General features: G+C 45.6%; 2 protein-coding genes across 4 annotated transcripts in view; one reads left to right on the forward strand and one right to left on the reverse strand.

Moving 5' to 3' along the window:
- Nucleotides 1–15351, reverse strand: part of CCNYL1 (cyclin Y like 1) — a 204327-nt gene extending 188976 nt beyond the window's left edge. Inside the window, exon 1 of one of the 2 annotated variants that reach the window (XM_068244966.1) lies at nt 14767–15351. In XM_068244966.1, coding sequence (XP_068101067.1) covers nt 14767–14932 — 166 coding nt within the window. In that variant the 5' untranslated portion in view covers nt 14933–15351. The remainder of the gene's footprint in view (nt 1–14766) is intronic. The other variant, XM_068244965.1, reaches the window with a different exon arrangement.
- The window catches only part of METTL21A (methyltransferase 21A, HSPA lysine), a 120958-nt gene continuing 112150 nt past the window's right edge, over nt 14969–23776 (forward strand). The window contains exon 1 of one of the 2 annotated variants that reach the window (XM_068244971.1): nt 14969–15520. The gene's annotated coding sequence lies outside the window, so the exon portion shown is untranslated. Of the gene's footprint in view, nt 15537–23776 lie in introns of both variants that reach the window. The other variant, XM_068244969.1, reaches the window with a different exon arrangement.

Raw genomic sequence — 23776 nt, forward strand, 5'->3', positions numbered from 1 at the left:
ACATATAAGTACAGACATTGGAATACATAAAAATACAGATGTGGTAGACTAGATAATGGTTATAATTAGAATTGCATAATGATTAACAAAATGTACATCAACTTGCAAGACACAAAAAGTAGAGACAGTCACTGCAAGCTTATAAAAAGTTTTTAGAAGGCAAAGTTACAGTGCATCCGGCAAGTATATACCACTCATTACTTTTACCACAGTTTATATTACAGCCTTTTTCCAAAATTAATTAATTTTTCCCCAGAATTGTACACACAGCACCCTATAATGACAATGTGAAAAGTAAGATTTTTAAAAATAAAAAATATTGAGAAAGCACACGTACATAAGTATTCAGAGCCTTTCCCCTGATCACCCTTGAGATGTTTATGAAGCTTAAAAAGGTAACCCGAGATAGGGATATAGATAATACCTGGTAGTAACCGGTAGCGGGTATTTCTGATAGTCCTCCAGGCCGGCCCCCCAGAAGTGAGAGAACACCAATGTTCACCTGTTAGGAAACACACGACATCAATAATTAAAACCTAATGACTCCTCCCCCACTCCGTATAAGTATGTGCCTACTTCCTTCCTACTTCACTTTTACCAGAGTAACCCCATGTGTACACGAAGAGAAGGAAAGGTGATGAGGTAGAACAACCCGTGTGAATAGGGTTAGGGATTTATAGTGGGGGGCCGGCCTGGAGGACTATCAGAAATACCCGCTACCGGATACTACCAGGTATTTTCTCCCTGCATCCTCCAGTCTGGCCCCCCAGAAGTGAGAGACTACAGAGAAACTGTTCTTTACTCACTATTAGGGTGGGATGACTGCCTGCAGGACCTTTCTCCCAAAGGTTACGTCCTGTTTAGACAGTAGATCAATTCTATGCTTTATGAACGTTGACGGGTTTGACCATGTTGCCGTTTTACAGATCTGTTCCAGTGATGCCCCTGCTTTTTCGGCCCATGATGTAGCTATTCCTCTTGTTGAATGAGCCTTAACTTGTGAAGGGAGAGTTTTTCCTGTCACATTATATGAAATTTCTATAGTTTGTCTTATCCATCTTGCCACCGATGCCTTGGTGGCCTGCATGCCTCTTTCTTGTCCCGAGAAAAGCACTAGCAATCTATTAGTCTTTCTCCAATTTCTGGTCCTTCTCAAGTATATAAGAATTGCTCTTCTTACATCCAAGAGGTGGATTAACCTTTCTTTTTCTGATTTGGGGTTATCACAGAAAGACGGAAGTATTATATCCTGGGTTCTATGAAACCTTGTATTTACTTTTGGAATGTACGTAGGGTCAGGTCGTAAATTATTCTGTCTGACATAATGGTCATGTATGGTTCCTTGATTGACATAGCCTGCAGGTCCCCTACCCTTTTTGCGGAGGTTATTGCTATTAAAAAACGCTACTTTTAATGTAAGGAACTTTTCCTCCACTTGTTGTAATGGTTCGAAAGGGGCATTCTGTAACTGTTGAAGTATCACCTGGAGGTCCCATACCGGGAAAGTTTTCACTGGTATAGGTCTGGATTTGGATACTGATTTTAGGAAGTCCTTTATGTACTGTTCCTTCGCTAGTGGTCTATCTAGGAAGATCGATAGAGCAATCACCTGTACCCTTAGTGTACTGACTGCCAGACCTAACTCTACCCCGTCTTGTAAGAAGTCTAGAACTACTGGTAGATCAATCTGTCCTTCATGTAGTCCTTTTTTCTATTTCCAAATTTTAAATGTTTTCCAGACTTTCAAATTTTTCTGGTCACCTCTTTCCTGTTTTTAAAGGGAAGGTTCAGGGACTATCCGAAAAAAATAAAAATCCCCATCCACTTACCTGGGGCTTCCTCCAGCCCGTGGCAGGCAGGAGGTGCCCTCGGCGCCGCTCCGCAGGCTCCCGGTGGTCTCCGGTGGCGCGCCCGACCTGGCCAGGCCGGCGGCCAGGTCGGGCTCTTCTGCGCTCCAAGGCCCGGCACTTCTGCGTCCCACGCCGGCGCGCTGACGTCATCGGACGTCCTCCGGGCTGTACTGCGCAGGCGCAGAACTACTGCGCCTGCGCAGTACAGTCCGGAGGACGTCCGATGACGTCAGAGCGCCGGCGTGGGACGCAGAAGTGCCGGGCCTTGGAGCGCAGAAGAGCCCGACCTGGCCGCCGGCCTGGCGTGCCACCGGAGACCACCGGGAGCCTGCGGAGCGGCGCCGAGGGCACCTCCTGCCTGCCACGGGCTGGAGGAAGCCCCAGGTAAGTGGATGGGGATTTTTATTTTTTTCGGATAGTCCCTGAACCTTCCCTTTAAAAAGAGTCTGAATAACTTTTTCTGAAAACCCTTTCTCTACTAGTATTTTCCTCTCAGGATCCATGCTGTTAAGTGTAACCTCTGAGGATGAGGATGGCATATTCCTTCCTGTGAGAGTAGGTCTGGTCTGTGGGGTAGTTCCCACGGCTCGCGAATCGCCATAGCTTTTACCAACGGGAACCAGGCCCTTTTCGGCCACCAAGGCGTAATCAATATAACTGTGGCTGTTTCCATCTTTATCTTTCTTACCACTCTTGGAAGTAGATTGAAGGGTGGGAAGGCCTACAATAGGTCTTCCACCCACGGGACCGAGAACGCGTCTAGTGGATGCGTGTTCTCTGACCGGTGGATCGAATAGAATCTTTGAGGAATCATGTGGAAAGTTTCCTGACAACTCCCATTCTGCTTCTAGTACTGGGGAGCGGCTGAGTTTGTCTGCTAACTGATTCCAATTCACCTTTATGTGCACCGCTGACAGGGATAACATTTTTTTCCCCCCCATTGGAGTATTTCCATGGATAATTTCATTAGACTTTTTATCCTGGTACCCCCGTTTTGTTAGGTATGACACCGTGACTATATTGTTAGACATAACTTTGACATGTCTGTTTAATACTGTGTCTGAAAAGGCCAGTAATGCTTCTTTTGTGGCTGCTAACTCTGAAGTTTGAGGAACACTTTTTCATCTCCTGGTTCCACTCCCCCTGAGCTCGCCTGTCCTGGCAGTGGGCACCCCATCCCCAGGAGCTGGCATCTGTGGTAACTGTGACTACGTCCTTTGGTGACCATTCTCTCCCCTGAAAAAGGTTTGTTTACTCTAACAACCATAGAAGAGACTGTTTTACTTCTGGTGTCAATACTTTTTTCCCGATCTAAAGATCGATAATTCCCCCCCCCCCCCCCCCCTCCTGCAGGAACCATTCCTGTAGGAGGCGTGAGTGCAATTGAGCCCATTGTTGCACTGCCGGGATGCATGAAGTCATGGTTCCCAGCAAGGAAACTGTTTCCCGTAGCGAGACTCTCCTGACCCAGGAAGTAAGAGGTCTTTCGAAACACCTTTTCCTTTTTTTCTGGTGGTAACCATACTCTTCATCTTTGTGTCTAGAACATAACCTAAATATAAAGCCTTTTGTAAAGGTACCAGATTGGATTTTTCTTGACTGACTATCCACCCTAGTCTGTTTATCAGATTTAAGTATAGAGTCAGATCCTTCTCTAGCTCCTGCTTTGATTGGGCAAAAATTAAAAAAATCGTCCAAGTACGGGATAATCTTTATACTTTGAAAATGGAGGCAGGCTGTCATTTCTGCTACAACTTTTGTAAAAATACGAGGAGAAGCGGCGAGACCGAACGGTAGAGCCCTGAACTTATGACATAGGGTCTCTCCGAACCGTAGTGCAAATCTTAGGTATTTTTGATACCCTGCGCTTATCGGTACATGGAGATAGGCGTCTTGTAAGTCTATTGTCCCCATCCATGCTTCTTCCTGTTATAATTTAAGTAGGCCTCAGTTATTTGGACTGAGTTAGTCAAAAAGGCTTGGGTAGCAGACCTGCCCTTTAAGGGGATTTTCTCTTAGAGAGAAAATCTTCAGTTCTGTCAGAACTAGAACATACCAAAAAGCTGTCCTATGGACAAGGCCACAGGTCTCCCTGACCTGTGCATGTACACCACTAGAACAATAAACATCAGCCATATTTACTAAACACCAAATTCTTGTATGTATGTCAAAAGCCGCATTGAATAATAATCGAGTAGGTGTGTATGATGACACCACGAGTGGGTCCACCAATAGTCTGATCTAGGGGATGGCGAAGATGATGTCATATTTAACTCTTTTCTAGTCAGTATTAAAGCCCGAGTGAGCGATGGGAGCTCACTCTGCTTCTTACTTTCACACTAGCTCTCAATGCTGACTGGAACCTCTAAGTATTTTTCATTCTATATGTAATCTGATATAATGTATGCTGTACATAGGTAGTCTAGTGTAACGTAGTTTAGAAAGAAGGTACCTGATTGACTTCAGCAGGAAGTTTAATCAAGAAGCTTGTAACGCAACATGAAGATTGGCGTGGCTAGGATATGATGAACTGTATCTGTATTTCTGTTTCCTGAATAAATAACGTGAATATTGAAGAAGCCTGAGAAAGTCTATCTCCTGCTTGCTGTGTTGAGAGTCAAGTTATCTCACAGTCCATGAGACGCAACTATAAGTTGCTGGTGCCGGAAAAAGGTGATTAGGACAGTTTATAACACTTCCCACAGTAATTCTCTTACTGTGTAAATATTCTCCATTTTGAATTTTCTCTCTTTCAAGTAATGATTTAGATTCCTTAAGTTTATGATCAAACAAAATTTTCCCAACGGCTTTTTTACAACAAAAATGTGTGAGTAAAAACCCTCTTTTATTTCCTGCGTCGGAACTCGACAAATTACATCTTGCTCCAAGAGAGAAATGACAGCCTGTCTCAGGGCCTGTGCCCTTTTTGAATCCCGTGGGACCTTTGTAACATAATAATTGGGGGGAGGGAGTCTGCTGAATTCCAGCTTGTATCCTGACCCTATCAGGTTTAAAATAAATGTGTCCTTCGTTATTTCCTTCCATTCCGGTAGGAAATGTATTAACCTCCCACCGACCCTCACCTGAGAGTCACTTTGTTTCTTTATTCCCAGGTGCTGGAGGTTTCCTAAACGGGCCTGCCCCTCTACCTCTTCCCTGGGCGTTTGTCCATCTTTTTGACTGTTCCATAAATTTTTTGGGTGGAAAATCTAAAAAAATCTCTGGTGTAAATTTGTCTCGTCTAGGAACTTTTTCCTCTTACCGGTAGACCTGGCTAGAATACAGGGCTGTGGAGTCGGAGTCGTGGAGTCGGGCAATTTTGGGTGCCTGGAGTCGGAGTCGGGAAAAAATGCACCGACTCCTAATGAATTTGTAACTGTAATTAAAATAGAAAATATGATAAAATGTTCTATTTCTCAGATAATAGTCATTAAAAAAATGTATATATACAGTAATAGCTGCGCTTAGTCCACAAAAATGAAATAAACCAATCAAAATGAGTTACTTGTGCTGCTTCAATAAAACAGTCCCCGTATTTTTAAGGTCAGATATACATATCTGATTGTGACTGTATATATGATGTGTACACAGGAATCTCATATATACTAAATAACATCTATGCTGTAAGAATTAAGCCTAATGTGTAGCTGTGTCACTAATAGAGATGGTCAATGAGATGGAAATAATTCTGCACTGATGCTGATTTATGCAAATGTATGAACTCCCTTTGCTGATGAAATCAAATAAATTGATATGTTAAAATTTGGTTTGGTGACTGCGAATTAAGGGGTACCTGAGACGGATGAAAAGTAAAGTTTTATACATACCTGGGGCTTTCTTTAGCCCCCTTCAGGCTAATCAGTCCCTCACTGTCCTCCACCACCCGGATCTTCTGCTAGGAGTCCTGGTAATTCAGCCAGTAAGCGCTGTCCGTCCACATGCCGCTTCCACAGCCAGGAACATTCTGCACCTGCGCAATAGTGCTGCACAGGTGTAGTATGCTCCTGGCGGCGGAGTGTGTGCATGCGCACTACGCCCGACTGGCTCAAGTACCTGGACTCATAGCAGAAGATCCAGGTGGTGGAGGAGGACAACGAGGGACTGATTATCCTGAAGGCGGCTGGAGGAAGCCCCAGGTATGTATAAAACTTTTATTTCATCCGTCTCAGGTTTACTTTGTTACACAGTAGTACTATACTCTACATATGCACTCCCCACAGAGCTGCAGGGAATCCACTGAGAATGCTGTGCACATTGAACACAGAGGTGTTGTCTGTCACCTATAAACCTTGATCAGATTGTGCATGAAGAATGTGTAATAGAGGAAGAATCTCTTCATTCCCCTGCAGAGTACCTGCACATCATTCTTACATGTACCCACACTTACATTGCCTAGGGCCTGATAGATGTTCTTTGTTCCAGTTTGTACCTTTTACAAGTACTCTTACCAAGGACCAGTTTTAGTCTAAAGGGAATAAATATAGTAGTCTACATATCCTTCTCACTTCAGTTGTCTTGTAAAATTCCTAAGCGTTGGCAGTTAAGAGACGAATTTCATGTTACATACTTTTAATCAACAAAATTGTAATATGCAAATGAGAGGAGTCGGAGTCGAGGAGTCGGAGGATTTTTGGACCGACTCCATAGCCCTGCTAGAATATTGTCTAAGTATTTTCCAAATAGTAGGTTACCCTCAAATTTCATAGCACACAATATTTTTTGAGGTGAAATCCCCTTCCCAAGTTCTCAGCCACACCAGGCGTCTAATAGAATTGACCAAGGCCACTCCCTTCGCAGTAGCCTTGAACGACTACCAGGGCATCGCAAATGAAAGCTAGCGCCCTTGACACTATAGGGAAGGATTCTAGCAACTGTTTGGCAGACGTACCAACGGCTAACAGGTCCTGGATCTCATCTATCCAAGCTATGAGGTTTCTAGACACACAGATAGCCACTATGTTAGGTCTGAATACTAAAGAGGATGTCTCCCACGCCCTCTTAGCTAGTACCTCCATTTTTTTATCTAAGGAGTCTTTTAATACCCCCATGTCTTCAAATGATAGGTCTGCATTTTTCGAATATTGGGATAATGCGGCGTCTAATCTCGGGCATTTATTTCATCTTTCAATGTCTGTGTCTTTAAATGGAAATTTCCTTTTAAAAGACTTTGTTACCCTAAGCCTCTCTTCCGGAAATTCCCATTGCTCCTCAATTATACCACTCAGATTTATGGACTGGAAAAACTCTGGTAGCAGGGGCTTGTAAGCCTTTGTAAATAGTGTCTTGGACAGAAACTTCTTCTACTGTCTCCGTAATCTGCTCACTATCATAAATGGCCTTTAATAGTTCAGTAGTCTCGTCAGGATTAAACAAGTATCTGGTAACTTTACTTTCCTGGACCTCCTTATCAGAATCCTGTTCTGACAAGTTCTCTTCCCTCTCGCCTGAAGTGTTAGAGGAAGTTTCAATAGTTTCCGATTCTGGCCTTTTCCTTTTACTGCAGAGTAGGTGGCTGTAGAGCTGTCTCCAGTAAGCTGGCCAGCATTCTGACCTTCCGCAATTACTCCTCTTAAGGCAGAAAAAGTAGACTGCATTTCCTTTTTAAAGGATTCTAAAATCTTTCATGACCTTAGCGGAACCCTGCGATTCGATTTCAGTTATACATTTACTGCAATCAGGCTTTTTCCAGTCACTGGGTAATTTTCCGTTACAGTTATTACATCTGTTTGATTTGGACTTATGCTTAAGGGAAATCTGTTTTTCCGGAGCTTTGCTCTAAAATATAACATTTCCAGGAAGTCTCAGTTAGCCCACCATTATTTATACATACTGTTTTACAAACAAAGTTTTAGTCAGCAGTATATTACCTGAGCAGGTGGTAAGGCGGCCGTCTGTGTAACATTCTGGCTTGAAGTGCCTTTTCTCATCGCCTCAGCAGGAGGTACTGTCTGCGACTCCATCCTCCTCAAAAGCCGTCTGACTGGCTTGCTGGCTCCTAAAATAGCCAGAGCGCACCTTGGCACCTCCCTTTCCGCTGCCCCAACCTCCATGTTGTTTGAGGGCAACGTTCCACTACGGAGTATTCTGGTCTCCTTGCCAGCGCCGTATGCGGAGAACAAGGCGTGCTGCGTCCCTGAAGGCGTAGACTCTGCTAGCCTTCATGCACGCATGTGCGGAGACTTCGCTACCCCCACCCTGCCGTCACCCGGAAGTCCGGACGGTCCGCAAGCAAGCTCCGCCTCCCCGTGCGCGGGCGTGCTGCGTATGCAGGCGCCGCGAGTGTAGCGGACAACGGGGAGACTGCCGCGACCCTCCAGCCGCCACCGTCCCAGCCACAAAATGCAGGTACCTCCGACCAAGCTCTGCCGCTACCTGCCCTGCGCCCATGGACAGGTCGCCGTTATCCACTCACCGCAGGTGGGGTCTAGCCTAGCTCTCAGGAATCCTATGGCCGTTAGCGCAGAATCCTGAGGCTAATCTGCTACAAAGAAAATAAATGATACGTGTTCCCCAGGAAACACGGTGAAGGTGAAAGTGAAGTAGGAAGGAAGTAGGCACATACTTATACGGGGTGGGGGAGGAGTCATTAGGTTTTAATTGAGGTCATGTGTTTCCTAACAGGTGAACATTGGTGTTCTCCCACTTCTGGGGGGCCGGACTGGAGGACGCAGGGAGAAAGATAGATATACATATACACATATGTACATATATACACACAGTATCTGGGGCTTCCTCCAGCCTGATCACTCCCACAGCATCCTTTTCACTCCCTCCATGCGTGAGCCGGCCAAGCGTGCACTCATGCCGTGTTCATGTTGCCTGGAGCATACTGTGCAGGCGTAGAACGCACCAAGAGACGGGGAATGCACCTGGTTTTGTTGCGCCTGTGCCGACTAGCCCCGACTGAAGGATTTTTCGGGGCCATTTGCAGGCGTACGGAGGGAGAGAAGAGAACGCCGTGGGAACATTCAGGCCAGAGGAAGACCCAAGTATGTATACTTTATGCAGAACCCTGTATCTCAAGGAAAACTTTAATTCAAGTCCACCTGTGGTCAATTCAGTTGATTGGACATGATTTGGAAAGGTACACACCTGTCTATACAAGGTCTACAGTTGACAGTTCATGTCAGAGCACAAACCAAGCATGAAGTCAAAGGAATTGTCTCAAGGCACAAATCTGAGTAAGGGTACAGAAAAAGGTCTGCTGCTTTGAAGGTCCTAATGAGCACAGTGGCCTCCATCTGTAAGTGGAAGAAGTTCAAAACCACCAGGTCTCTTCCTAGAGCTAGACAGCCATCTAAACTGAGTGATCAGGGGAGAATCACATCCATTAGTGACATATTGTCAGACGGAATCATTATGACTTGGTCTCAGATAGTAGAAAAATACCACCTCCCGGAATCTTCAGGTACTTGCAAGCTCACAACTTTACGCACACTAGAATGAGACAGGGCCTCAGGTTAACCCACAGTACCTTGGAAGCAATCTAATCTTCCCCTCCACTGCCAGATGGCTTGGCGTCTATGGCAGATTACAAACTATGGTACCAGACATCCAACAACCTCACAGGCAATGGTCAAGTGGCAAGCTTTGTATACAGACATGGCCCGCTCTTACTAAAACAGTGTCATTAAAGAGCGAACATATAGAATATTTTATGATTGGTTCAGGACTCCATCACAATTATCTAAATAGGGCCTTATTACATCTGATTTGTGCTTCAGTGGTTGCCCACTGACGGAGGATGAATCCTACTGTTAATGGCAGTGCCACTCAGTACCCAAGTTTTGGAATGTTTGCTTTGAACTGGTTTCTGAGATCTTAGGAGTGAAGGTCCCTTCTGCCCCTTTCCATAAAGCGCAAACCAAATAATAGATTGCTGGGCCAAACCTGCAATACTACTAAAACCTTCATTGCCAAAACATGGCGCTCCACTCCCCATTCTAGGACGGACTTGATCCATAAAGCTGACCTCTTACTTTAGAGAACCATCTGTCTCATTTGACAAGATGGGGGATCCATGGTCAGAATGGGCTGCACTCCAACTTGCCTAGTGTAGAACTTTGAGCGCAGTGTAATTGCTCTGATTGTGGTGGCACGATTAATCTTACCACCTGTTTTATTATATTTTGACAAATAGTTACACGAGATAGAGATAGAGATATATATGTTTATTTAAAAAAATTGTTATTTTTTTTGCCCAATTAGATATTTAACCACTTGCCCTTCCCGGAGCAAGTATCCACGTCCCTGCAAAATCCCTCTTCACCTCGCAGAATCGCAAGTACTTCATTGCTGACCTGTATGCCGGTTTCTGAAAATTTCTCCTAACAGATAAATTATTTTTTTGTACATTGGGAAAGTAAAAAAAAAAAAAAAAAAATCTTTATTGCTGTCTCCAATTTTGATGTTCCTGAATATTGATGCCTTGAGAAAAGGAGGGAAAAAATACATCTATGTTTGACAAGAGAAATGACAGAAAAAGAATCTTCAAAGATTTCTATCCACTTTGCACGCTATCTAAAGTAAGTTAGGGGCCATTCACACTTGGGCGCTTTTTTGCAACATGTCAGTGCTTGGCTGATTGCGGACAATCAACAAAGCACTGTGTAAAATGTATCCCCTAAGGGACCATTCTCCCTGCAGCTTTTGCCATTTGCGTAAATCGCAAATACACCACCTGTAGCATTTTTGGAGCTATTGCGATGCCATTCTTGTTCCCCAAGTGGAAACAAAAAGTGAAATCATTGTACAATCGCCACAAAATCACAATCAACTGCAAGTATGAACAGGGCCAAAAAATACCCCCGAATGAGTGAAAGAAGATTGAATGAAGCCTGTAGTAAACTAGATTACTTCCTCCTGTGTGTGGAGATCCTGCTTATTGTCCTCTGTACTCCTGATCCTGTAAAAATTCAACCGGATCCCTCCATTGAATACTTCGTCGGAACCCCCCCCGCCAAAATATTACGAAGCGCTGAGAGGGGCTCACAATCTAATCCCCACCATAATCATATGTACTGTTCAGACCAAAAGTTTGGACACACCTCATTCAAAGAGTTTCCTGTATTTTCATGACTATGAACATTGTAGTCACACTGAAGGCATCCAAACTATGATTTAACACATGTGGAAGTATAGTACTTAACCAAAAAAAAAAAAAGTGTGAAACAACTGAAAATATGTCATATTCTAGGTTCTTCAAAGTAGCCACCTTTTGCTTTGATTACTGCTTTGCACACTCTTGGCATTCTCATGATGAGCTTCAAGAGGTAGTCACCTGAAATGATTTTCGAACAGTCTTGAAGGAGTTCCCAGAGATGCTTAGCACTTGTTGGCCCTTTTGTCTTCACTCTGCAGTCCAGCTCACCCCAAACCATCTCGATTGGGTTCAGGTCTGGTGACTGTGGAGGCCAGGTCATCTGGAGGCGCAGCACCCCATCACTCTCCTTCTTGGTCAAATAGCCCTTACACAGCCTGGAGGTTTGTTTGGGGTCATTGGGCTCTATTCTCAAAGACTTCCCGCATGCGGTAAAGTGCATGCGGGAAGTTACCGCCCAAAACACCGCCACATTGAAATTCTCAAAATGTTCTGCATGTTTTTTCCGCATGCGGAAAAAGTGTGGTAAAAGTGCGGGATTCATGCGGTAAAATTTCCGCAAAAGTCGGTATTTTCCGCAATAAAAGATCAATTCTCAAAAATGTTCAGGCGCATCATTTCGTCGTTAATTACCGATTTTTTATCACCTACAAGTAGTAGGTGATATATTCCGCATCCCATTGACTTTAATGAAGTGTGGAGGCTTAAAGAGACTCTAACAATTTTTTCAGCAGTGTTCTCCCCAGAATCTTTTTCCAGCCGGGTGGCATGAAAAAGCAGCCGGGTGGGGCGAGATGAAAATGCAGGGCAACTCTGCTTACAGCATAGGAGGAGGTGAGAAGGTGAGCCGATGACAGCCGGGTGGTCACCAAATCTAGCCGGGTGGAGCACCCGGCTAAAAGAGCCTGGGGAGAACACTGTTCAGCCTTAGTTCTTCTATCCTATGAGTTCCTATGCCTGTTCTAATGTGCTGGGGCTTACTGCAGCTCTTCCTAATAACACTGTCTCTGTAATAAATCAATGTATCTTTCCTCTGTCCTGTTTGTCGGGCTAATGCTTTGATTGTGTGGAATGTGCAGGGCTGCTTGTGATTGGTAGAAGCGATACACACCCTCTGCAGGCCCCCTGCATACTCACACACTATGCTTAGCTGAGCCTATTAGAAGCTGGTTAGTTTGTTTGTAAACATTGCCTAAAACTGTTAATTACAAGCCAGGATTGCAGCAGAGAGTGGCAGAAACAGCACAGAGGGGCACAGGAGAAAATAAGGAATAGAATGGTATGCTTTTTAGTGTAAGAATATTAGAGTACAGATTCTCTTTAAGGGCTGTGCTTGCTGGACTTTAACTTTTTTTTTAAAACACTTTTTCATGCGACCTTTTTACCGCATCATTCCCGCATGAATAATGGCTGTTTCCGCATCTTTTTTTCCCGCATGCGGAAAACATGCGGAAAATAAAGGGTTCTTCACAGTTAGAGTGATTAAGATGTGGAATGCATTGCCACAGGAAGTCGTTATGGCAAACTCTATACCTGCATTTAAAGGGGGCTTAGATGCTTTCCTTGCGTTGAAAGACATCCATGGCTACAATTGCTAGGTAATGCCTGATGTTGATCCAGGGATTTTATCTGATTGCCATCTGGAGTCGGGAAGGAATTTTTCCCTTTAGGGGCTAATTGGACCATGCCTTGTAAGGGTTTTTTCACCTTCCTCTGGATCAACAGAGATATGTGAGGGAGCAGGCAGGTGTTGTACTTTATACTGGTTGAACTCGATGGACGTATGTCTTTTTTCAACCAAAATAACTATGTAACTATGTAATATTAGTAAATGTGGAAAAAAATGCGGAGTTTACCGCTGGCGGGAATATAGCGGTAAAATTTTGCGGAAAATTTGGCTCTTTGAGAATAGAGCCCATTGTCCTGTTGAAAAATAAATGATGGCCCAACTAAACGCAAACCGGATGGAATAGCATGCAACTGCAAGGTGCTGTTGTAGCCATGCTGGTTCAGTATGCCTTAAACTTTGAATAAATCCCCAACAGTGTCACCAGCAAAGCACGATCACACCTCCTCCTCCATGCTTCACGGTGGGAACCATGCATGTATAGACCATCCGTTCATCTTTTCAGCATCGCACAGACACGGTGGTTGGAACCAAAAATCTCAAATTTGGACTCATCAGACCAAAGCACAGATTTCCACTGGTCTAATGTCCATTCCTTGTGTTCTTTAGCCTAAACAAGTCTCTTCTGCTTGTTGCCTGTCCTTAGCAGTGGTTTCCTAGCAGATATTCTACCATGAAGGCCTGATTCACAGTCTCCTCTTAACAGTTCTAGAGATGTGTCTGCTGCTAGAACTCTGTGTGGCATTGACCTGGTCTCTAATCTCAGCTGCTGTTAACCTGCGATTTCTGAGGCTGGTGACTGATGAACTTATCCTCCGCAGCAGAGGTGACTTTTGGTCTTCCTTTCCTGGGGCGTTCGGCATGTGAGCCAGTTTCTTTGTAGCGTTTGATGGTTTTTAAGACTGTTTTCCCAATGTTTCGGACTGACTGACCTTCATTTCTTAAAGTAATGATGGCCACTCGTTTTTCTTTATTTAGCTGCTTTTTTCTTGCCATAATACATATTCTAACAGTCTATTCAGTAGAACTATCAGCTGTGTAATCACCTGACTTCTCCACAACGCAACTGATGGTCCCAACCCCATTTATAACACAAGAAATCCCACTTATTAAGCCTGACAGGGCACACCTGTGAACTGAAAACCATTTCAGGTGACTACCTCTTGAAGCTCATCAAAAGAATGCCAAGAGTGTGCAAAGCAGTAAACAAAGCAAAAGGTGGCTACTTTGAAGAACCTAGAATATGACCCATTTTCAGTTGCTTCACACTTTGTGGTTATGTACTATACTTCCACGTGTTAATTCATAGTTTGGATGCCTTCAGTGTGAATCTACAATGTACATAGTCATGAAAATAAAGAAAACTCTTTGAATGAGGTATGTCCAAACTTTTGGTCTGTACTTTATGTATCGTGTAGTGCATGTTTCATAATCTATGGCCAATTTAAGGGGAAGCCAACAAACTTATCTGTATGTTTTCGGGATGTGGAGGGAACTGGAGTGCCCGGAGGAAACCCACACAAACACCAGGAGAACATACAGACACCGGGAAAACATACAGACTCCTTGCAGATATTGCCCTGGCTGGGATTCGAACCAAGGACCCAGTACTAACCACTACACCACCATGCTAACATTTCCTTCAAGGGTACATCTACAGTGGCCACCGCTCCCCCCGCAGGAGCACAAAACGATCGTGAAACTGGCACACGGAAAAAAAAAAAATTGTGCGTTACTCCCAAATCAAACAAGAATAAGAGAAGAGGGAATGTTACCCCCCCCCCCCCCCCCAAAAAAAAAAAATTATATATATATATATATATATATATATATATATATATATATATATATATATATATATATATATATATATTTTAACCACAACAGGGAATTCAAAAAAAGAAAAAAGTTGTGCTGAAAACCTACAGAACAATTTCACAAGCGATACACTGTACACAGTACACAGATACGAAAAGGATAGTACATAAGCAAATGGGCAGCATGCACAGGACACAAGTGACACACTCCACAAGATCACCACTCTACTGCAGGGTACAAAGTCAGACCTGACGGGACGGAGCAAGCCTACCACCACTGTCTGTTAACCATATACTGAGGACCCCATCACCACAACCACACATCAGCAGAAGACTTGCTGCTGCTCAAACAGGACAGGCGGAAAAGCTCACCATCCGGGAATTCGCGGTCGCTGATGTGCTGCAGATGAGGCCCTGGCTCGGCCTCCCCTAGCTCAACGTCCACCTGGTAGGGATCAGGCCGCTCCACCACTCCACGATCACGGCCGGGCTTAGGACTAGCGTCCGGAGAAACACAACAGGTGACCGTATTCCCCATAGTACCAGAGCCGCTAGATATCGGCTACTAGGAACGGTCACGCTCCCTCACCTCTCTCCCAGTACTCCTACTGCGCAGTCCTACTCACAGTGGAGACATGGGGAGGGCGGCACAGCCAACAGGGGACGATAGTGGGGCCGCTGGTACTAGGACGGCCGGGCTGGACGCTGCATCCTTCTCACGTCTCACTACAGTCCCACAGGAGCTGAGGGCGGGAGTCCGTGATGCAATACCCACTCCTTTGCATACGTCACTCCATCCACCTCCTCACCGGGCTTTCTTGCCTGGTTCACAATCAACCAATGTATTTTACACTGCGATGGGCAGGATCGCTGTGCGAATTTGGATTGCAGGAAGGAAGTCCGCTTAGTGGGTGGGATAACAGACTGCGTCCAGTCACAGTTCTGCGGGAAGATATGAGAATGCAGCTGAGGCAATCACAGAGAAGCCAGAAACCTTAGTAGGCGTGTTCACCCCAGAGTGAGGCCTGCACCGCAGCATATGTGCTCATTGCCTATCGGAAGTTTTCGTTCATCATCACCACAGCGTTGGCAACCAGAGGTGTAGTGTTGTGTTTGATGCCTATCAGTGAGTAAAGGTGCTGGTGAGTGATCTCGAAAAGTATTTTTGGGTTGGTACAATAAATGGCCATGGTATAATATTAATGGGTACTTACATACCATACAGTGTATGAGTTTGGCAGTTCCTTGTTTAAAGAAAACTTGTAACTAAAAAAAGTTTCCATGGGGGTACTCACCTCGGGTGGGGGTAGCCTCCGGATCCTATCAAGGCTTCCGCCGTCCTCCTGTGTCCCACGGCAGTCTCGCTGTGCCCCTCCGAACAGCTGGGATGTAAGGATTTACTTTACCAGCTCTAGCACAGGCGCAGTATTGGCTCTCCGCTCGGAGACAGGCGGAAATAGCCGATTGCTGTCGGGCTGCTCTACTGTGCAGACGCGAGTCTCCTGCGCCTGCGTAGTAAAGCGGACCCGACAGAAATTGGCTATTTCCATCTATTTCCGTGCTGAGAGCCGCAACAGCACCACCCATTGGAGCCAGGGATGGTAAATATATCAAGCCTTGTCGAGCGAGGAATGCTGGAGACTTCGGGGGAGCCAGCGCTGGATTGCCTGCAGCTACAGCGGGGGTTTTCAGTACACAGTCTCTTGAAAGAGGCTCAGAGACAAAGAATACTAAAGCTCTGATACTCACCCGGGACTTCCTTCCTTTCCCATAAACACGTTTAAGTCCCACGTCGTTCTTGTGCGGTCTGCCGCTCAGCTATGGTGAGCCCAGGTAACAGGCTCAGTGACGTCAGTCCTGGTCTACTGCACATGTGCAGTACCAGGGTAGTGCGTATTGAATGACATACAGAAGGTAAATAGATGGCTAGCGACAAAGAGACTGTCGCTAGCCGGGCGCTTTCTACAGGGGGGCACAGGAGACCCCTGGGGGGACTAGAGGCGGCAATAGCGAGACCCAGAGACATGTCATTATGCACAGGACAAGCCTCTGTGGTCTCTTAAAGAATTCCTGTAATGACAAAAAGTTCCCCTGGGGGGTACTCACCTTGGTAGTGGGAAGCCTCCGGATCCTAATGAGGCTTCCCCGTCCTCCTGTGTCCCACGGCGGTCTCGCTCTGACCCTCCAAAAGGCGGGGATGTAAATATTTACCTTCCCGTCTCCAGCGCAGGCACAGTATCGTCTCTCCGCTCAGAGATAGGCAGGAATAGCCGATCACTATCGGACCGCTCTACTGCACAGGCCTCCTGCGTAATAGAGCGGACCCGATGGAGATCAGCTATTTCGGCTATCTCCGTGCTGAGATCCGCAACAGCGCCCCCGCTGGAGCCAGGGAAGGTAAATAAATTCAGCTTGTCGGGCTTGTCCAGCTTGGATCGCCGAAGACTTCGGGGGAGCCAGCGCTGGTTTGCCTGCAGCTTCGGCGGAGGGGGAAGCTTCATTAGGACCCTTAGGCTTCCCCCTACCAAGGGGAGTACCCCTCAGGGGAACTTTTTTTTTGTTACAGGTTCTCTTTAAGATTTCAAATACCCGCCTCGGGTTCTCTTTAAGCAGTGTGAGCAGACTTTATTGTACTTTTAAAAAACAAGCAGTGCTGTTTTCTTCTTCCTCCCTTTTTGTCTCCCATTAATCATATAGATGCACAACTAACAGGAGATCTACACACTTGAAATCAAGTCTTAAGGACAAGGGACATCTAGGGACATGAAGTGAGCTCCTTCATGGACCTTAAAGGGAACCTTAACTCAAAAAAAAAACATGAGTTTCACTCACCTGGGGCATCTACCAGCCCCCTGCAGCCATCCTGTGCCCTCGCAGTCACTCATGGCTCCTCCGGTCCCCCACTGCCAGCTAGTTTTGTTTTTGCCATACGGGTGCACCTGTAACGTGTAAAAATGTACTTGTTAATGTCCACGATAGCTTCCTGCACCAGTGGGAATGCGTAAAAAGGTATGCATGGCGGCCGGCCGACTCCCAGTCGGCAAAAACAAAACTAGCTGGCAGCTGACTGCGAGGGCACAGGATGGCTGCAGGGGGCTGGTAGATGCCCCAGGTAAGTTAAACTCATGTTTTTTTGAGTTAAGGTTCTCTTTAAAGAGACACTGAAGCGGAAAAAAAATTATGATATTATGATTTGTATGTGTAGTACAGCTAAGAAATAAAACATTAAGATCAGATACATCAGTCTAATTGTTTCCAGTACAGGAAGAGTTGAGCAATTCCAGTTGTTATCTCTATGCAAACAAGCCATTAAAGGGGAACTGAAGAGAGAGGTATATGGAGGCTGCCATGTGTATTTCCTTTTAAGCAATACCAGTTGCCTGGCAGCCCTGCTGATCCTCTGCCTCTGATTCTATTAGCCATAGCCCCTGAACAAGCATGCAGCAGATCAGGTGTTTCAGACTTTAAAGTCAGATCTGACAAGACTGGCTGCATGCTTGTTTTCTGGTGTTATTCAGATACTACTGCAGAGAAATAGACCAGCAGGGCTGCCAGGCAACTGATATTGATTAAAAGGAAATAAATATGGCAGCCTCCATATACCTCTTACTTCAGTTCCCTTTTAAGCTCTCCGACTAAGTTAGTCGTGGAGAGGGCTATTATCTGACTTTTATTATCTCAACTGTAAGTGAACTGTTTACTTTTTCTCTGCTAGAGGAGAGGTCATTACTTCACAGACTGCTCTGAAAGACTCATTTTGAATGCTGAGTGTTGTGTAATCTGCACATATTATAGAATGATGCAATGTTAGAAAAAACACTATATACCTGAAAATAAAAGTATGAGAATATTTTCTTTGCTGCTAATCTTCTAGTAATTCATATTCATAGTACACAACCAATTCACTATATCATATTTTTTTTTTTCGCTTCAGTGTCTCTTTAAAGGGTTTGAATAAAAGGCCACAATTCACTAAGAGGTTTGATACTTACCTAAGAAGAGGGAATGCTCTGGATACTATAGCGTCTACTTGTTCCTCTCTGCTGGCCTTCATTCCTGTGCCATCCCCCCCGTTAAACTTCTTTGAACTGCTAGGTCGAATAGCACTTCGGGAGTCTTTGGGAAGACTTAGAAAGTACTCACGTCCCCCAATAAGTCTGAAGAGAGTGCATCCGTTCTGCTCATGGTCAAGCCTGGACTTGTGCCTGCACAGTACAGATGGACTGGTGTTCGGAAGTACTCTGGGACGTGGGTACTTCCGACGGCCTCCCAGAGCGCTGTTCGACCTGGTACGTTGAAAAAGTTACCACATGCGGTAAGGAAGGGTCAGAAAATTACTTATTTAAGCATGACCATGTCCACATTTACAATATTTTCGGCCTGAAAATACCGTTTGTGGAAAAAGTGTGGTAAAATTTTTTTTTATAAAAGTGCAGTAATATGGCAGTAAAAATGTGGTATTTTAGAGGTAAATTTAGCAAAAAATGAAATTTATAATGAAAAAAGAGCACATTGTTTCATCCCTAATTATCTTTTCTTATCACCTGTAAGTACCTGGCGCTGTTTTTCACTTTACAACCAGCCATATGTAGTCTAGAGCCTTTTGAGCTGTGTTTGCTGAACTTCTGAATTTTTTCACAGAAAATATTTTCCACATGTCACGTTCCGTAACAACTAGTGAGGACAGAGAGTGACTGATCTCCGGAGATCTGCAGTATCGCCAGAAATACAGATATACCTGATTATAAGTGATCTGCAGTCTCACCGATAATCCGATATATATGCTAACCTCTGTCCACCCAAAATGGAGTGTAGTGATTGGTGCAAACAGTAAATAGCGTATTGCTCTGTGGCGAGGGCCCACAGAGCACAGACTATTGTCCAGCGGCAAGGGCCCGCTGGCGGGGATGGTCGACAAGCAGGGGTCGGCAACAGGTAATCAGAAATACGAGGTACAGAATCAGGAGGCAGAGGCAGAGTCTTGAGGGCTAGCCGGGGTTCGGCAACAGAGATCAGAGATACGAGGTACAGAGACGGTAGGCAAGAGAGTGAACGAGGGCACAGCAAGGTAGGCAACGGGTAATCAGATAGGCAACAGTACAAAAGGATTAGACAAACTCAGAGTCGAGAACAGGCAAAAGATCAAAGGCACAGGTAAATACAATTGTATATTTCTTCCAGTACTTATATATTGGCGTAACCAATATATAAGTATACTGTGGATCCGAGAGCTAGCACAGAGTGTGATCGCTACAGCGGACAAGGAGAACTGGCAGTCTGCTGCTTAAATGCAGACTGTCAGTCCTGGAACCCCCACCCCCCTGATGAGGTCAGCAAGGGGCGGGGAGTGCCTCAGCAGGGCGGATCAAGGCAGCCTCCTCCTTAGGGCATAAAGGGCCTGACGCTCCGTGCGTGAGCGCGTTGCCCTGCCCTGAGATGAGGACATGCGGCTGGAACGACCGCCGGCGCTGCCAGCTGACGCGGGCCGGAAGTTCGGGGATCCGGTGACGTCAGAGCCGAGAGCGGCGTCCACACTGCCAGCCGCCGGAGGGGTGAGACTATGCCTGACATTACCCCTCCCCTGAGGCGTGGTCTCCGAACGCGCCAATGAAGGTTTATCAGGATGGGAATCGTGAAATTCCTGTATGAGTTCTTGTGCATGGAAATGATGTGCTGGTACCCAGGATCTCTCCTCAGGACCATATCCTCTCCAATGAACCAGATACTGGAGAGAGTTCCTAACAAATCGAGAGTCTAGTATTCTCTCGACCTCATACTCAGGCTCACCGTCTACAATAACAGGAGGAGGACCAGAGTCCACATGCACCGCGGGTTTCAATAAAGACACATGAAATGTTCTTACCCCACGCATAGATTGGGGTAACGTTATCTGATAAGATACTTTATTGATTCTTTTAGCTACCGGATATGGACCTACGAATTTAGGCCCAAGTTTAGCTGATGGCTGCCGCAAAGCGATATGCCGAGTGGAGATCCAGACAAGATCCCCGGGAGAGAACTCCCACTCGGGTGAACGCTTTCGGTCAGCCTGTTGTTTCTGGAGGGAAACTGTTTTCTTTAAATTGGCATTCACTTCCCTCCAGCGAGATCTTAACGTCTCCTGCCAGGTTTCCAGGGCAGGAAAAGGAGAGGAACTGACAGGAAGGGGGGAAAACCTAGGAGATCTCCCATTAACAATCTGAAAAGGTGAAAACCCTGAGGACGAGCTCCGAAGATTGTTGTGGGCAAATTCGGAGTATGGTAAGTATTGAACCCATTCCGTTTGATTGTCTGCCACATAACACCGGAGATACTGTTCCAGTGACTGGTTCACCCTCTCTGTCTGACCATTGGTCTGAGGGTGATAACCAGACGAAAATGAGAGCGTGATTCCTAGTACTCTGCAAAATTCCTTCCAAAATTCCGAGACAAACTGCACCCCCCTGTCAGACACTATATTCTCCGGGACCCCATGAAGGCGAAGGATGTGGATCACAAACAGATCTGCCAGTTCCTTGGCCGAAGGAAATTTTTTCAATGGCACGAAATGAGCCATTTTAGAAAATCGATCGACAATAACCCAAATCACCGTGTTACCATCTGAAGAAGGTAATTCCCCTACGAAATCCATGGATATGTGAGTCCAGGGCTCGGAGGGTATGGGTAGGGGTTGGAGGGTACCTACTGGAGATATATGTGAGGGTTTGCTCCGTGAGCATACTGTACAAGAGACAACAAACTCCTCGACATCCCTCCTCCAATTGGGCCACCAGACACTTCTAGATAACAATTCTCTGGTTCTGGCTACTCCAGGATGACCTGCCAGTTTGGATGAATGAAACAGCTGTAACACTTGTAACCTAAACTGTAAAGGAACAAACATCAGATCAGGAGGTTTTCCTGCCGGACTGTCTGATTGATGAGGAAGAAGAACAGAGGCCAGATCCTCCCTTGAGTCTATACAAGCCAACACCACTTTCTCTGATAAAATTGGATCTGGTTCAGAGGGCAATACCGATTCTATGTCAAAGCATCGGGAAAGAGCATCTGCTTTGACATTTTTGCTTCCCGGTTTAAACGTGATAATGAAATCAAACCTGGAAAAAAATAAAGACCACCGTGCCTGTCTAGGATTTAACCTCTTAGCCCCCTTCAGATACTCTAAATTCTTATGATCCGTATATACTGTGATCACATGTTCTGCCCCCTCAAGCCAGTGTCGCCACTCCTCAAAAGCCAATTTCACAGCAAGCAATTCCCTGTTCCCGATATCATAATTTTTCTCTGCCTCAGAAAATTTTTTCGAAAAAAAAGCGCAAGGATGGAGTCTTCCCTGTGACCCGGTGTATTGTGATAAGACTGCCCCAACCCCAATCTCAGATGCGTCCACCTCCACGATAAACGGCCTGGAAGAATCGACGTGATGCAGAATGGGGGCGGAACAGAAGGCTGTCTTAAGGCTTTGAAAGGCGGAGATGGCCTCGGAAGACCAATTGACGGTGTTAGCCCCCTTTCTTGTCATATCAGTAAGAGGGGCTATCAAAGCGGCATACCCTCTTATGAATTTTCTGTAATAATTAGAAAAGCCCAAAAACCGTTGTAAGGCCTTCAGCCCAACCGGTTGAGGCCAGTTCAATACAGCCGTGACCTTGCTGTTATCCATTGATAACCCGGAACTAGAAATTATATAACCTAAGAATGGTACCTCAGTGACCTCAAACAAACATTTTTCCAATTTGGCATATAATGAATTCTCACGTAATTTGAGCAAAACATACTGAACCTGTGACCGATGTTCCTTGATATCATGAGAAAAAATCAGAATGTCATCTAAATAAACGACCACAAACCTCCCCACAACGTCCCTGAAAATGTCATTAACCAGCTCCTGGAAGACAGCGGGGGCATTACACAGGCCAAAAGGCATGACCGTATATTCGTAATGCCCGTCCTGAGTGTTGAACGCCGTCTTCCATTCGTCCCCCTGTCTAATTCTGACCAAATTGTAGGCTCCCCAAAGATCCAACTTAGTAAATATCTGGGCACCGGTGACCTGATTAAAAAGATCGTCGATCAGGGGAAGCGGGTAACGATTCTTAATCGTGATTGCGTTGAGAGCTCTGTAGTCAATACAAGGACGTAGCCCACCATCTTTTTTTTTCACAAAAAAAAACCCCTGCCCCAGCGGGTGACCTAGAGGGTCGAATGAACCCCTTTTCCAAGTTCTCCCGGATGTATTCTCTCATGGCCACTTTCTCGGGACCAGTGAGATTATAAAGGTGACCCCTGGGAGGCATGGTTCCAGGTCTGAGTTCAATCGGGCAGTCATACGGTCTGTGAGGTGGCAGCGAATCAGCAGACCGTGGACAAAACACATCGGCATAAGATACATAAGGCTGAGGGAGGCCCTGAAGAACTAAATGAGTAGAACGAAGCGGGATATGGGAAATACAATGCTCCTGACAGTAGGGTGACCAGGATAGTAATTGCCCAGAGGCCCAATCAATCTGTGGGGAATGCAGACGTAGCCATGGCAAGCCCAAAATAATAGGACAGGATGGCATTCTAATGAGATAGAATCGTAACTTCTCACAGTGTAGAACCCCCACATTACAAGTTAATTCAGGTGTGACAGAGACAGGCAAACTATCCTGCAATGGTGAATCGTCAATGGCCGTGACTATGATATGCTTCTCTAAAGGAATGACTGGTATGCCCATCTTTAGAGCCAGATTAGAATCCATAAAATTGGCTGCAGCGCCTGTGTCAATAAAAGCCTGCAGTAAATAGTCTTGTTTATTCCAGGAGATGGAAATGGGTAATACGACCTTATCTCTGGGAGGTACAGAATTCTCGCCCAGGGTAGTACCTCCGACTAACCCTAGGCGGAGAAGTTTTCCGCCTTCCTGGAACAAACAGACGCGATATGACCTCTCTCCCCACAATAAAGACATAGACCCTCTTTTCTCCTTCTTAACTTTTCTGTCTCCGATAGTTTGGAGTGACCCAGTTGCATGGGCTCGTCAGAGGGAGGAGAACTGGGAAGACTCATGGGAGGCTGGAGTCGCATAATGGGTCGCTGTCTAGATGACTTGTGAAAACGTACCCTGCGATCGATCTTAATAGCAAGACTTATGGCCTCATCCAGGGTTCTGGGTTCGGGATGACTTAACATCAACTCAGATACGGAGTCAGCCAACCCAGTCAAAAACCTATCTAGAAGAGACTGTGCCTCCCACCTGGTGGAGAACGACCACTTGCGGAACTCCGCAGCATAAGTCTCAACAGAGTTCTGACCCTGTCTGAGTCTTTTCAATTTCATTTCAGCCGTGGCAGCAATATCTGGGTCGTCATATACCACCGCCATGGCTTCGAAAAACTT

Source organism: Hyperolius riggenbachi, chromosome 7 (assembly GCF_040937935.1).
Source record: "Hyperolius riggenbachi isolate aHypRig1 chromosome 7, aHypRig1.pri, whole genome shotgun sequence".
NCBI lineage: Eukaryota > Metazoa > Chordata > Amphibia > Anura > Hyperoliidae > Hyperolius > Hyperolius riggenbachi.